At 34.7% G+C, this 14,929-nt stretch overlaps 1 protein-coding gene across 3 annotated transcripts in view; it reads right to left on the reverse strand.

Annotated features, from left to right (window-relative positions):
* srfbp1 (serum response factor binding protein 1) overlaps positions 1-14,929 on the reverse strand; it is a 55,770-nt gene that overhangs the window by 20,248 nt on the left and 20,593 nt on the right. For all 3 annotated transcript variants that reach the window (XM_088629888.1, XM_088629887.1, XM_088629886.1), the window contains exon 3: positions 12,536-12,608. In XM_088629888.1, coding sequence (XP_088486014.1) covers positions 12,536-12,608 — 73 coding nt within the window. The remainder of the gene's footprint in view (positions 1-12,535; positions 12,609-14,929) is intronic.

A 14,929-nucleotide genomic window follows, 5' to 3' on the forward strand; every position in this document is an offset into this window, starting at 1 on the left:
GGGCAATGTAAATATTTGTTCTAAGACCAGTTATTAGTTTCAAATGTCACATTTCCATGACATGGCAATGAGTGCATAAAATACACAGATACAGTGCAGTCCGTAAGTATTTGGACAGTGACACAATTTGTGCTGTTTTGGCTCTGTACTCCAGCACATTGGATTTGAAATGAAACAATGACTATGAAGTTAAAGTGCAGAATGTCAGCTTTAATTCAGGGGTATTTATGTTTATATTGGATGAACCATATAGGAAAAATCAGAATAAAAATCAGTGACATAGCCAAAACATAAGGTGTGTCAAAATCAACTGTTTGGTACATTGTTAAGAAGCAAGAACACACTGGTGAGTTTAGCAATAGCAAACGACCTGTAGACCACGGAAGACAGCAGTAGTGGAAGACCGAAGAATACTTTCCATCGTGAAGAAAACTGTTGAACACTGTTGAAAAAAAGGAACTGTTCATGATCCAAAGCATACCACCTCATCTGTGAAACATGCTGGAGGTAGTGTCATGGCTTGGACATGTATGGCTGCCAGAGGAACTGGCTCATTTGTCTTTATTGATGATGTGACTGCCAATGGCAGCAGCAGGATGAATTCTGAAGTGTACAGAAGCATCTTATCTGCTCAGATCCAACCAAATGCTTCAAATCTCATTGGACGGCACTTCACCTTGCAGCAGGACAATGACCCCAAACATACTGCTAAAGCAACTATGGAGTTCTTCAGGGCCAAAAAGTGGAAAGTTCTTGACTGGCCAAGTCAATCACCCGACCCGAATCCCATTGAGCATGCATTTCACTTACTAAAGACATGACTGATGGGAAAAAAAACCCTGAAACAAGCAGGAACTGAAAATGGCTGCATTGCAGGCCTGGCAAAGCATCATCAGGGAAGACATCCAGCGTCTGGTGATGTCTATGGTTCGCAGACTTCAGGCAATCATTGACTGCAAAGGATTTGCAACGGAGTACTAAACATGACAATTTTATTTAAGATTATGTTAATGTGTTCAATTACTTTTGGTCACATGAAATGGGGGGGCTATGTATAAAAACGTCTGTGATTCCAATATGGTTCACCCAATATAGAGGTAAATACCCTCGAATTAAAGCTGACATTCTGCACTTTAACCTCATAGTCATTATTTTATTTCAAATCCAATGTGCTGGAGAGCCAAAACAACAAAGATTGTGTCACTGTCCAAATACTTAAAGACTGCACTGTATATTCAGAAACTGCTGGTATGCCGATAATGAGCTGTAAAGGCTGATGAACTTAAAAACATCCAACATTGTATTTCTAAAGCAGGTGATTACACAAAAAATACAGAAGATTATATAAATTTTAAAAGTCAGGTCAATATGCTTTCTATAGATGGAACTTATTACACTGAGACAACCAAAGGACTGAAAATAAAACAATGGACATTATTCATCCCCTTCAAACAACATACTATGCTTATTTATAATATGCAAAATGAAAGTTGTGTTTATACAGTTTAAATACACAAAACACTGCAATATTTCAGTTACTTCAACTGTATAATGAATTTACTACATTTTTTCAAGCTATATAGTTAAGGCTACAGCTTTAACTTTCCCTTACTAGTAGGTCACTATTGGAAACATTAAATAAAATGCACCTCATAAAAAAAAACTTCTTCCATGTGCAAGGTCTGGTCATGCAGACCCGAGCTACTGCTGTGCTACTATTTCTTAAACATCACAAGAGAGCTGATAAAAAATACCATGTGGCCCTAATTACCCAAATCTCTTAGCCAACACTTCAGACTTTCCAAGACATTAACCCTGGATAACTACAGCCTAAAATGCTACACCTTTAATTTCATAAAATGGGATATTTATACCATGGAAAGTGCCTATAATTAAAGTTACAATGGCATCAAGTTAACGAAAATGCACCATAATTTGACTGGAACTCCCATACTTATGTGGTTTATTACTATCATAATCCTGGGAGCTGATTACAGTATTTTATTCAATTTAAATATTGGGAAATTAAGCTGTCTTTAAGTATGAAGGGAGCTTCATAATGAACAAAATGATCATCAAGATTATCAAGCTTTATCTTTAGATTTAAAACAATCAGGCTTTAGAACAACAAGAAACATTAATGTGAAAATGCACATTAAAAACTGAAGAAGTTCAAGTGGGGAGCTGCGTCAGCAGGTATAGACTCCAAAGAAACAGGTAAAGGTTTATTCCATGTTGAAAGGAAAAATAAAGAGATAGCGTTTCAGCTGTGGATCCGTCTTCAGGTGTGTCTCTTTTTAGCAAGTAATATACTTTTATCTATTTAACAATGTATGCATATGGAGCTCTCAACCATTTCTACTGTTTGTAAATAAAATATTTATAAGAATCATACAAATATCAAAATATCAAAATAAGAATCATACAAAAGGCATGCTAAATTAAAAAGAGTTTTTCAATTGTATGAAACGGAAAATAAACTACTCTCTCAAAATCCAGCAAAGGTACTTAAATTTTAAAGTGGACTGATGTACTGACCACCCAAGAGATCGAAACAAAAATCTAGTGGCTGGATATTTATTTCTACCCATTTATTTGAAAAAGATTTTCTGGAACCAAAGAGTGAGCAATATTTTGCAGTATGAATATTAATTTTAACATTATATTTTACAAGTATTTCAAACTCTTTCGGATACTTATGGTGAAAATGGAATTTGGTTTTCAATTATTCTAAATGGAAATCAAGGTCTAATCCATTCGCTAACTAGCAGCTGCACATGCTATCAGATGAGTTCTGAAAACATAAGAAAACTTTCACAAGCAAATCTTGCACATCAGCTGGTTATCATCAGAGGATAAAATCTACCCAACTGAGAATAAAAATACAGAAACTCATGATAGTAACATTGTGTGAACTGCATAATTGTAACCAAAGATTAATGGCAAAGGAAGAATCTCTTCAGTCACTCAATCAGTAAGGGTACTCAATCTGACTACAGGTTCATTTCTATGATCCGATGGCTCACTATCTGACTGACTGCGACTGAGACTAGATAAGGTGTTACACAATTGGCTCAGTGCCTCCAGTGGGTAAGTTTGGGACCAGTCAGCCAAAGCTCTCTCTGGTCCCTCTATAATAACTCTTTGGTTCTTGCAATGACATCAGTGAAGGACATATCTCCTCTATAACTGGTACTGTACCTGGTACTAAACATCCTGTATGTCACTGCGGACCATGAAGTATGTCAAAAAGGAATCTATGGGGTGGAGAAGCCTGTCTACACTTTCTTATTCTCCCTGTGTTGTTGCTGTCAACAGTGAAGACAAAACGAGCAATTCCAAACTGCAAGGGTGTACAACGAGAATGGCAATTCATAAAAAAAAAGAAAAAGGATGAATGGCACAGAAATGATGGACTGCTCACCAATATATTAACTACAAAGTTTACCTACTGTTGAGATTTCAGATAAATCTTAGAAAAACTCGGATGGTAGATTTTGATTTTAAGAAATAACAGAGTTTGCACAGGGAAGTAGAAAATAAGAAAACAAGAACAATTTCTTGGACTTTGCTGGAATTAAGAGACACCAATGGCCAATATTAGTATTATGAAAATGCATGAAAACTGAAGTTATTTTACCGAAAGAGGTATCTTCATCTTAACGGAGAAAGATGCAAATGGCTCCAAGTCAAGTCAGTGGCACTGTGAACGGCTTTTCTCTTGTCAACAACCCGAAGCTAAACCTTATGATGAAACCTTTCATGTATAAACAAGCATTCTTAAACTATGTTATACAAAGTGTTTCTCTATAAATTCTATATCAACTTACTCTCAACTAAGTCAATGGCATTCCTCATAACCCACACAATCAATAACCATCCAAAATGACACAAGGGTGATGTGGCATACTGAGTAAATACCTGGACCCATACCTGATGGGTTGTCCCTGCAACAGGCCACCTCTGAGTGAGTTCCTTTACCCCCACTTGTTCTAGTCCAACCAAAATGGGGAGAAGAATTGCTGGGGGTAATCCCTGCGAAGGACCTGCAGTACTCCCCATAGCATGTCTCTGTGTGGGAGGAGTCACTTGTGCTCTTGTCTGCTTCACACCACAGAAATCAGGTCTGAAGACAAGTCCTGCTTTTCAGCAAGGAAGAGAAATCCATCCGCATTTCTCCACCATATTTTTATATTCCAGTGTGCTGAAAGATTTAACATTTGTTCAAATTTTCTTGCTAACAATAGCATATTCCAGCTTTATTAAGTTTTCTACACCTACACTCTACCAAGTTTTATGAGTAAGACTTGAACTGACTTTTCATGTTTAAGTAATGAGGAACTGGAAAAGTTCAATTAAAAGTCCATGTAGAAACTTAAGTCTCCATGAACGTTCTTATCATCTTAACTGAGTCCATATGAGGTAAGATGATTTAATACTATTCTTACCATTTTTTCTTGCTCCATTTGTGGAGCTTGATGATATATTTATATTCTGCATTAGCTATAGAGCTCTGAACATGAAAGTATACAACATTCTATATATAAATACACAAATCATATATACTATCATAAAAAGGTTCTGCACAAAAGATACAGTATTTAAATGCAGGTGCCTCCACAGTTTCTGAAATATACTGCACATAGCTACAAAAAACATCTACACTGAATCCGATCTTGAATTATGGTCTCATTTTTATACTTTTAAAAATATTAGCACCCTTTTCATCTTGGATATAAACATTTGTAACTCATGTCGTTCATTTATTTTTCAGAGGCACTTAGATTTCACAGGACTGGGAACAAAGTCTCTTACACAGCTCATAGCAGCTGAACAAACATAAGAATAATTATTAAGTAAATTACTTCAGTATGTCAACTTTGATTTATGTAAAGCTAAAGAAACGCCTGTATTTTATTTTATAAAATGTCATTTCAAGCATTTGAGAGAATGAAAGAGCCTGTTTCATCTGCAAATCTGGACCTAATTAAAAAATGAAAGGTGAAAAGGAAATGTCAACTTGCTCTAGTCTAAGTACAATCACAGTCCTCCTTGTTGATCTCTTCTGCTCAGCTTTTTTGGAACAGGGTCTTCTGCCTTGTTTTTAGTTGAGCATGCTGAGGAAAAGCTGAGAACGTCCCAATAATAATCACTTAACAATGCAAGTTTAATTTCATAAATGCTGCCAAGTTCATTCAGGCTCTTGATTAATCTGTGAAAGTGGAATTATATAAAAGCTCATTTCAATGTAAATGATTGAATTAAGTACTGAAAGACCACATCATTGAAAAATACAAAATAAAAAAAAGTTCAATTAAACAGAACATGAACCAATACTGTACAATTTTGAGTTAATAGGAAAAATACATGGTCTAATTATCAAATGAATGAAGTAAACCATGTCAAATACAAATACGAATCTCAAAATGCACATGCATAAAAAGTCACATGTTTTAATCAATCCAATGCATTTTCTCAACAGCAGTAAATACACATCAAACAGAATTCTTAGAGGTGGAACTAGATATCTCACAGATGGTATATTTTAGATTATAAATCATATGATCAGTAAATGGCAGGAAAAAAGAAGAATTTGTTCAAACCAAATAAAACCGATATATCAGAACTGCCCATTAAGAGAAAAACTATGGATGACATTCAGGACAAGCTTCAAGGGAGTGGACTGGCAGGAAATCACCTAATCAATTTTCAATAAAACAAAGCAGTTTCCAAGTTATTTTATTCACATCAACCTCATTGCTTAGGTGAACTCATTTATAAGGTTTAGTATCATTGTATTTGTCATAATAATCCGACTTTTTTCAGAGAACTGAGTACTAATGATTGCTAGATCAAAGGATATATTTTGAAAACAAGTGCTATATCCATAATGGTATAAAGATTCATACATTAGAGGTCCTATGCCATGAGATGGGGTAAGTACTATGTGAATGCTAAAATATTTTAAATTATTAAAATGTGCACATTATCTTTATAAAATAATTAACTTCTAAAACCAATATTCAAAATTCTAAAGATATTATAAAGGAATATAATCATTTACAAAATGTTGGTAATTTCACTATGAAAGTTTTGTGCTTATTTAGGAACACAGTTTCTTTTTAGAAATTGGATAAGTATAGCGTATACCGGAACTTGCAAACAAATCAATGTTATAAAAGTTCAACGGTAGGTCTACACATTTCCCAAAGAAACAATGTTATGAATAGTGGTTAGTTTCTCAAGCTTGTTAACAAAAGCTTACTAAACCCATAGTGTAGCTGAAAACTGAAACTTGAAACTTCCTTTTTTTGACAGTCTAGCTGATGGCATGGTTGTCTTCAGAACCAAGAAATACACAAATAATAAAAGTATCTTTCACAGAGTTTTGTCATTGTGAGGAGAAAACTAGAATTTGAATACCTTTAGTATACTAAATTGAGGAGACCTAGTATTTAACCCTGACTGACTGACCATTTGTTTATCCATAACTGCAATACTAAATATGCCCTCTGTTCACATGCCAAGTATGGGATGCCAGCAAGACGCCGAAGCTATTCCTGACTGCCCTGCATTGCCCCGATTGCCTCGTGTTTACTGACATGCAGTCCATAGTGACCTGAACTAAACGAATACATCAATTTAATCTTTATTAGCTTACTTTTTTATGGACCCAAGATAATTACACAATGTACATAAATAAAATGTATAGAAGTATTTTGATTAAAACATTTTTTAATTGACATCCATTGACATCATTTTGATTTATACAGTTTGTATGTTAACAGCTTCTTTACAATTGTACATTAACATTTTTAAACTTTAAACTTAAAATAGAGTAACAAGTGGAAAGTGACAACTATGACAATTACACAAAGACCAAAATGTTGTATTATTTTTGTTTAATAATTTCCAATTTGACATTTAGCAATTGGAGCAAAATAATTTACACAAACACCAAAATAACAGTTCAAATTTCAAATAACATTTCAGTTCATAAAAAAGTATTAAACTATTAAACCATTATTAAACCATTCTGTTGTTATTTTATGGGGATAACAGAATCATGAGATAAAGCAGTAGACACACCTACACTCATCTATCCATTTTCAGATGTAGTTCGTTTTCTGTCTGCTGATCTCTAAAATGCATTACACAAATAAAAAAAAACACATTTCACTCTCACCCCGACCTGAATGAAGGAGGGTTAAAACTGTTAGCATCAGACCACAACCAAAATGTAAAAAAAACATAAAAGGGTTAATAGGTATGCACGTCCCAGTAAACCCATATGAAATTATGCTATACTTGTAAGAACTAGCAGAGGGTTTTACAACACACCAGAGCATCTAGGATCAAAAACAGTACTCTACAGCCGATAGATAGCTATGGTACTGATAGTACTCTTTAGCCACGATTACACTGACCTATCTGCCCGTTTCCTTTAACAAGGATTACTGGACTCTTACTCCAGAAAAGCACCAGAAACCAAGATTACCTTTCAAACTTGGATATCACCTTCCCTTTAATATGAGATTATTTTCTTCTAAGAACCTCTCCATTTACAGTTTACTGCTCTCTTTCTCTACACTTCTCCAACAGCTATTTTTTGTTTTGTAACTTTCTCATCTGCTTTTGCAACTTTCTCATCGTCACATGACATGGCCTTTGTTCTCCTGTACTTTATATTCCAACTATTTACTTTCTCCCTCATTCTTGAAGAAGATTCAACAGCTGAAAACTTTCTTTCTACTTTAAGTCATGGAATTGATCTCAAAGTTGCTTTGCTGCTAGCACAATGACTTAGCTTCCAACTTGAACCTCATAAAAACTAAATGCAAAATGACAACTTTGGCTTTCATTTGGTTCCACTAATGTGTTTTACAGGGAAACACATGCTATGGAAAACTGAGTATAAGAGGATTTTACATGGAGGAATTCTGAACTTTCATTAAGCTCAAACATCTTTAGAATCTTGTATGTCTATTTTTACATAACAGAAAAATATAATCAATGGCACCAAAATATGTCACTTCAGGATTAAAACTATTTTACCGTATGTCTATGGATAGCTAACTGGGTTTTGAACAAAACCATGCAAATTCTTAATGGCATTAGCAAAAATTGTACATCTTTAAGTTGTATGGCCAAGAAAATTACCACCCTAGAACTGTTTTTTTAATTAAAATACATTGTTCTCAAACATATTGTTTTAGTCTCTTTTTGGCATATATTTCCAAGTGTCTCTGAACATCATCCAAGATTATAAAACAATTCTAAAACCCTTCCTTCAGAGATTACTCAGATATATTAATAAATACAAAGAGCTACATTTCTTGGGAATCTATCTTTCAAATTTGCTAATGGACGTATTCAAAGGATTCATACTGAATTACAGTTTTCTTGATTTTAGCTGTTGGAACATTGAAACAGTGCAGGTCTGTCAAAAAACTGCAGATTACCCAATTACTTGTCAGTTATGTTATACGTTTACTTTTACTAGATTAATTAAACGAACAATGTTAAGAACAATGGTTAATTCCTGTGGAATTGTCATTGAAAACCTGAGAACTGCATTAATTGCTTGTTAAAATAAAACAATTTCATTGTGACAGTTTCAAGTATTTTGTTAGCTTTCAAGTATTTCAAAGTAACTGCATGCAATAAACAATGGTCACTGTACAAGGCAAAATGAAAATAGGCTTTAACATAAGTAAACAGTGTATTTCAAATCCCCAAGTAGGTGCACTACTGTAGTAACTACATTACTGTAAGTTGAAAAATGTCACTAACTTTAAAAGCAAAACTACACTGACATACAATGATTACTAATTATTTTTTAATATCCACCATCAGCCACATGTTCTTCACAGATGTGTTTTTCTCAAATGTACTGTATATATTCTCTGATAATAATGTCCTTTATGATACGACCTGCAACACTTTCCCATGCAAATTCCTCAACTTGTGTAGCTCATCAATTTTGACTAATAACCTAAAGTTTGCAAAAGCATTTTTCTCACCTGTGCAGTCATTCTAGGAATTTTCTGGTATACCGTTTGCAAAGTACAGACTTCCCTTGCCAACTGCAGAACTCGCGCATACTTGGGTACCAGTCTTCACAAGGCTGAGAAAACCTGTGCTCATATGTGGGTCTGCCTGAGGAAACTTTTAAAAAGCATGCAGTTCCTCCAACTACTCATTACTGTATTGTCTCACGCATCTCTCCACCCTGCTAGCATTTAATTTTATATTTTTCACAATAGTGTGCGCAAATCAGTATCCTCTTATGTATATACAGTCCTTTTGATGTTTTTATTATTTGTGCTATTATTTAATTACAACATTTCATTAATTTAATATGGTTAATTATAACTCTCATTATTGTATTTGTCATTTTTACTTGAGAATATGTTAGCCTTTGATGAGTATAACATGGACCCAGGGCACCTCACTCCATTTCTCATATACTCAAATATTCACTTAATATGATGCTAACCCCCTGATCATGGGTTTTTTTAGGAACGTTATAAGCTAAAGCTGTATACCAAGAGCGTCACTAATTCAGCCACCTTGCATTTATCATATAGTGCAAAAAAGAGCTAAGATGTCGTAACTGACAGTGAACAGGATAAAATTGCAATGTGCAGATGCACAGATTTTCAGCAGAAGCAATATATTTAGTTTTTTGTACTGTGACATCATTACAAAAAAGGGCAATGCATTTCATGTGACGGACAGTTTCATTATTCTGTAATAAACTATGCCCGATATTCATCAATATATCTGGAAAACCAAAACCAGCTGTTAAGGTCAGAAGTGTTTTTCTCTATTTTTATAAAGTCACTACAAAATTCTAGGTCACTGGCAAAAAGAACTCTGCAACATTCCAAGCTCTGACTGCCCTTTTGAGTAGAAAACAGCTTCTGCAAACAATTAACCCAATTCTTCCATCCACACCGCTGGAATTTTGAACTGCTGTCATCTTGCAGATAAAGCACAAACGTTCTGGTGTGCAGGCAGGGCACTGCAAAGTATTACATGCTCTACTGACTGTAGGTTGTCACTTATTTTAAAGAACTACTGCTCTGCAAAAACACACTAATCACATGGATAAAACACAGAGATGTGCCAAACCACAAATTTTGTGAGATGTGGGAAGGACTTTTCTTGTAAACAAAATGTCCTTTACTGGACTGCACTTCTGTTGACCCTGAAAAAACTACTGGTTTTTTTTTTTGCTCCATCTAGATTTTTCAACATGATTGAAACTGAAAATCATTTCTATGTTCATTTAGTCTTTTTTGTGTGTTTTTGAGTCATGTGGTATACATTAGTCAAAGCATATCTACAAGTGACCAAACCTGGTTGCAGAATGCCAGAATTCAGCAGATTTCATGTATCACCCTAAATATGTCTAAATACTTGGATAAAAATGATTTTTCATAATTTTAGCAATTATTATCCATCCACCCTGGATGGGATGCCAGTCCACCACATATAGATACGTGCATGTGCACTGGACAAGTTAGACACCAATTAAATTCACAAGCAACTGGCAAGAACTCTTGCAAACATGAGAAGATGCTATTGTTACACTCAAGACGCTTCAGTGCAGAATGAAACCCAGGACCTGTGTGGCAGCAGTGCCAAACACCACACCACACTGCCACTCACCTCAGAGGAGGTACATGTTTCTTTTTTCACCAGCCTTTTAATATGTGATCTAGAGTTAGCAGCAATTACTGCAGAGAAAATAAAGCACTGGAGCTTGATTTTGTGACTAACTTATACAAAAAAATAACTGGTTTATTTGACAAACCTAAAAAAAACAAGTGTGGTATTGCTAAACATTTGTGTCTGAGGTATCACTCAAATGATATATGCAAGATAACAAAAAGTCTGTCCTCTCAAGATGTTTTGCAATTTGTAATGCATCCGTCACCATTTGGAAACTTTTAAAGCATAAACATTGAAGTAATGGTGTTTATACATCAGATTTTGCCTGTTGACTAACCCATTACACTGACTTATACATTTATCACTGTTTTTACACCAGAATAACGTGATGAAATTATAAGGATGTGCATTGAGGAAAAGGAACAGGAGCATGGAAATTGTTCATCTACTGTTACTGGCCATACTCAAGATCTGGAGTGGAAAGGCACCTTGCCAATGATCAGGAATACAAAATGAGACACTATATAAATGCCTGCAAAACCCAAAAATATTGTTGGTAGGAAACCATTCAAAGCTTGGGATCCCACCTGGTTTGATGTAACAACTGGTGGCAGATGTGTATGGTGGCAGCTACAGTGGTATAGTAGTAAATTAAGTTCAACTGTTCATAAAGGATTAGGAGAATTAAATGCAAAAAGAGACCATTGTACTACAGAGCTTAAAAAGCTTTGCACTTTTCCTCAGAGCAATCAATTATGTTTCATAAATAATTTTTAAAAAGTATTAAAGTATTAAAAAGTATTGTGTTCTAGGTGCTGCTCAATATATGCCAATGTGTCACTCCAATGATTATTTGTACCAAAATGTCTTGTTCTTAAATCTGATCATTTAATGGGTAAAATCACCTCATTACCTGTGCCCAATCTTTAGTGACTTAGTGACTTCTGCATCATACACAAAAGTGTATCATGGTCTGTCATAAATAACCAATTACTCAAAATTTAAAAACATGTCAAATCAATTTATTCTTCTAAAAATATACACAAATAGAGTGGCAAGCTTATTTTGCCGTTAAGTATATCTGACATTGAGCCTAAATCGTACAAAGTTCAAACTGCTAGTAGGACTGGCAGAAAAGCATGAAACAACGCATGATCAATGCTGCCAGAATTTACATTTTCAGAGGGAAAAAGTCAGTGTTTCAGAATGTTATTTGTTCATAAACACAAGAGACCACAGCATTTTATTTTTACAGGAAGGCGAAACTTGAGTACAAATGACTGGTGATAATCTAGTCTATATATGGAAAAGTTTGTAATAATAAAAGCATAAAATAAATAATTATTTCTTGAAAAATGTAAAATAATTAAACATTGGATAAATTTTTGTCTATACTACTTATACTACAGACCAGAAGCCTGTCTCACTGGCTTCTCATCAGATCCTTAAACGAACACAAACCATATGGTGGATTAATAGCTCTATATACAGTATTTGCCATAATGACTAACTCAAATGTGTCACATGTATGTTTACAGTGTGTTGCAAGACATACCGAGATGGAATTTAGAACATAAGCAACAAATCATTGAGAAAGAAGTTTCTGAATTCTTATACAAAAACCTTCAAAAAAAAGTTTTCATGACAAAAACTATAATCACAAAACAGTGATGGCTAATACACCTACAGGAGTTGACTGGATTGGCCAAGGTCTAATATTATAATGTGTACATTTAATATGACTGGTATAATATGACGATTACCTTCAGTATCATATCAGCACATACCCCCTATTACTTTTATTGCTGCATAAAACATGCAGTGTTTGGGGAATTAGCCCAAGAGCTGAGATTACCTTCATTGCATGGATTTCTTCAATTAGTCTTTCTACTCGCCTCAGGTTCCTTTCGATATCTTCTGCTTTGCCTCTATAAAAAATAGAACAAAAGGACATAGCAAGAATTATAAGTAATGACACCAAGTTACTTATAAATTCATCACAAAAAAATCTAAAACATTTTTTTCCCCACACATGGAATTTTTGTCATCGGGCCTGATAATAATTTATTAAAATATGTTTTATTATGATTAGTTTAAGTTTAAGGGACTATTTTTCAATTAAAGATGTTTATGGATACACCAAAACGTTGGGTACATAATGGCTTTGGTCCTCAAATCTTTACACAACCCAAAATTTACCAAGTTGGTAGCGACCTTGTCCGTTTTGCGTGAACCCAATTAGTATATATTATATGCAGTATAGAGGGTTACCATATTTATAAATAAAACATTTTGCTTGATGAAGAAATATTCTGGAGCCCCAAGATCAAACTAATTAAACATTGTATAAAATAAAGATACACTGCACTAAATAATGGACAGAGCATGACCTTTAAATTAATTCACACTGTACTGAACAGTGATTAAACAATAAAATATATATTAAATAGCAAAATAACTGTGGATCAATTCCATTTAATATTAGTCCTGATGGCTAATTAAATAAGAGGAGGAGGTAAGAACTCATTAGCTACAATATCTACACTAACAACGTCCCACCTCATCATGTCATGATTGTGAGAAAATTGGCACTAGCATTAAACCACCCCTGACTCCTCACAAAATTACTTTCAGAATTGCCTAAGAGATAGTAGCCTCTGAATCTGATCTTCCATCCATAAAGTGGTCAGCTTTTCCGTTACACATGCATAATCTTTCACTATTGTATTACTCCACGGCCGAAACGTTGCGTTTTCTTCTTTTTTTAGCATGGAATAAACCTATTATTTTTTGGTCAAGATCAATCACACACTGCTTCTTAGCACTCTTAGAATAATTTGGGTGCTTCCTTGACATGACTGCGTTACAGGTAACTCTTAACTTTCAGTGAAAAAGCGAGAGACGATATGCAAAGGACACCACTTCTGTGAAAACAAACAAGATGCAGTATAAAATGGCGCTCTGGTGGATGCTGGTAGTAACTGTAATGACCTTACTCATTGCTATCTACCTACAAAAGGTATTTACCACACCACTTCATGTATCTAACTTTCTATAAATTGAAATTTTTATTAGGCAAACCATGAGAGCTTTTTACATAAACTTAAATTTACTTAAGTCAAGTCTAATTCCAAAGAGTGGGTGTATTATAAAAAGAAAAAGAATAACTTTCATGTAAGATCAGTCAGTCTTCGATAAAGTGTATCCCTTAGTAAATTCACAGAAAGAAGGGTTCTAACTGTCCTCTAAATCCAGATTCAGAAAGGTTCACTTGAAATCCTCATCAGTTTTACACATATGTATCAGTGTTTCATTGTAAAGCATTACCACTTGATAATTCATCTTTCTTCTAATAAAACGTACGTATCATTCTTAAGTTATTGTATAATTATATCATTTATATTCACTCCTGGTCTATTCAATAAGCAGACTGCTCTGCAGTGTCATTATGAGTTCTAAATGAACACTGTTAGAACATGAACTGTCTTGACATTGGCAAAAAAATAAAGACAAGGAGTTTATAAGGGTGGCGTGGTTAGCAGTGGTTAGCACTGCTACTTCGTAATGCAGTTTCGTCCCACAGTCCAGAACCATGCTGGTAGTTTAACTAGCTTCTGGGAAAACTGGCCCTAGGTGTGAGTGTGATGGACTGGTGTCCTGTTCCCATTGTTTGCCAGGATAGGCTCCGGCTCCCCCATGACCATGAACTGGAAGAAGTGTTAGAACATGGACGGGTGGAAGTGGTTTATGAAGTAATGTCCAGAAATGCTAGAAATACATTTGATGGCAAACACAGGGCTATTTGAATTGTGCACATGGGCGAATGTAAATTAAAACAGAATTACTGGGCATTTGAAGTCATATCTTTTTTTTTACAAATACTGAAGCCAACTCAATGTTTCCTCATTCCTCACAGAAATACCCAGAAGATGACTCTACAGTCTGTTAGCTAATGTTATTAAGTGGGTGTTCCACAAAAAAAATGTTAAAGAGAGCTCTGCCTGAATTACATTCCAAATACATCGCCACAGAGTAAAGGAAAAGGAAAATCACACCAGGATTTGGCAGGCAGGTCAGACAGGTTAATACTATTCCGGATGAAAATCTGGGTTGCAGACATCCTTCCATAGCAATGAAAAACATGTTATGGAACATGTGTTATCTCGAAACGATATTGAACAGGGAAGGTATTTGCAAAATAAAAGCAGATAATGAAAAATAATCATAGGAAGGAACTGGTTAATCAGAA

Source organism: Lepisosteus platostomus, chromosome 4 (genome assembly GCF_059453375.1).
Source record: "Lepisosteus platostomus isolate fLepPlt1 chromosome 4, fLepPlt1.hap1, whole genome shotgun sequence".
Taxonomy (NCBI): domain Eukaryota; kingdom Metazoa; phylum Chordata; class Actinopteri; order Semionotiformes; family Lepisosteidae; genus Lepisosteus; species Lepisosteus platostomus.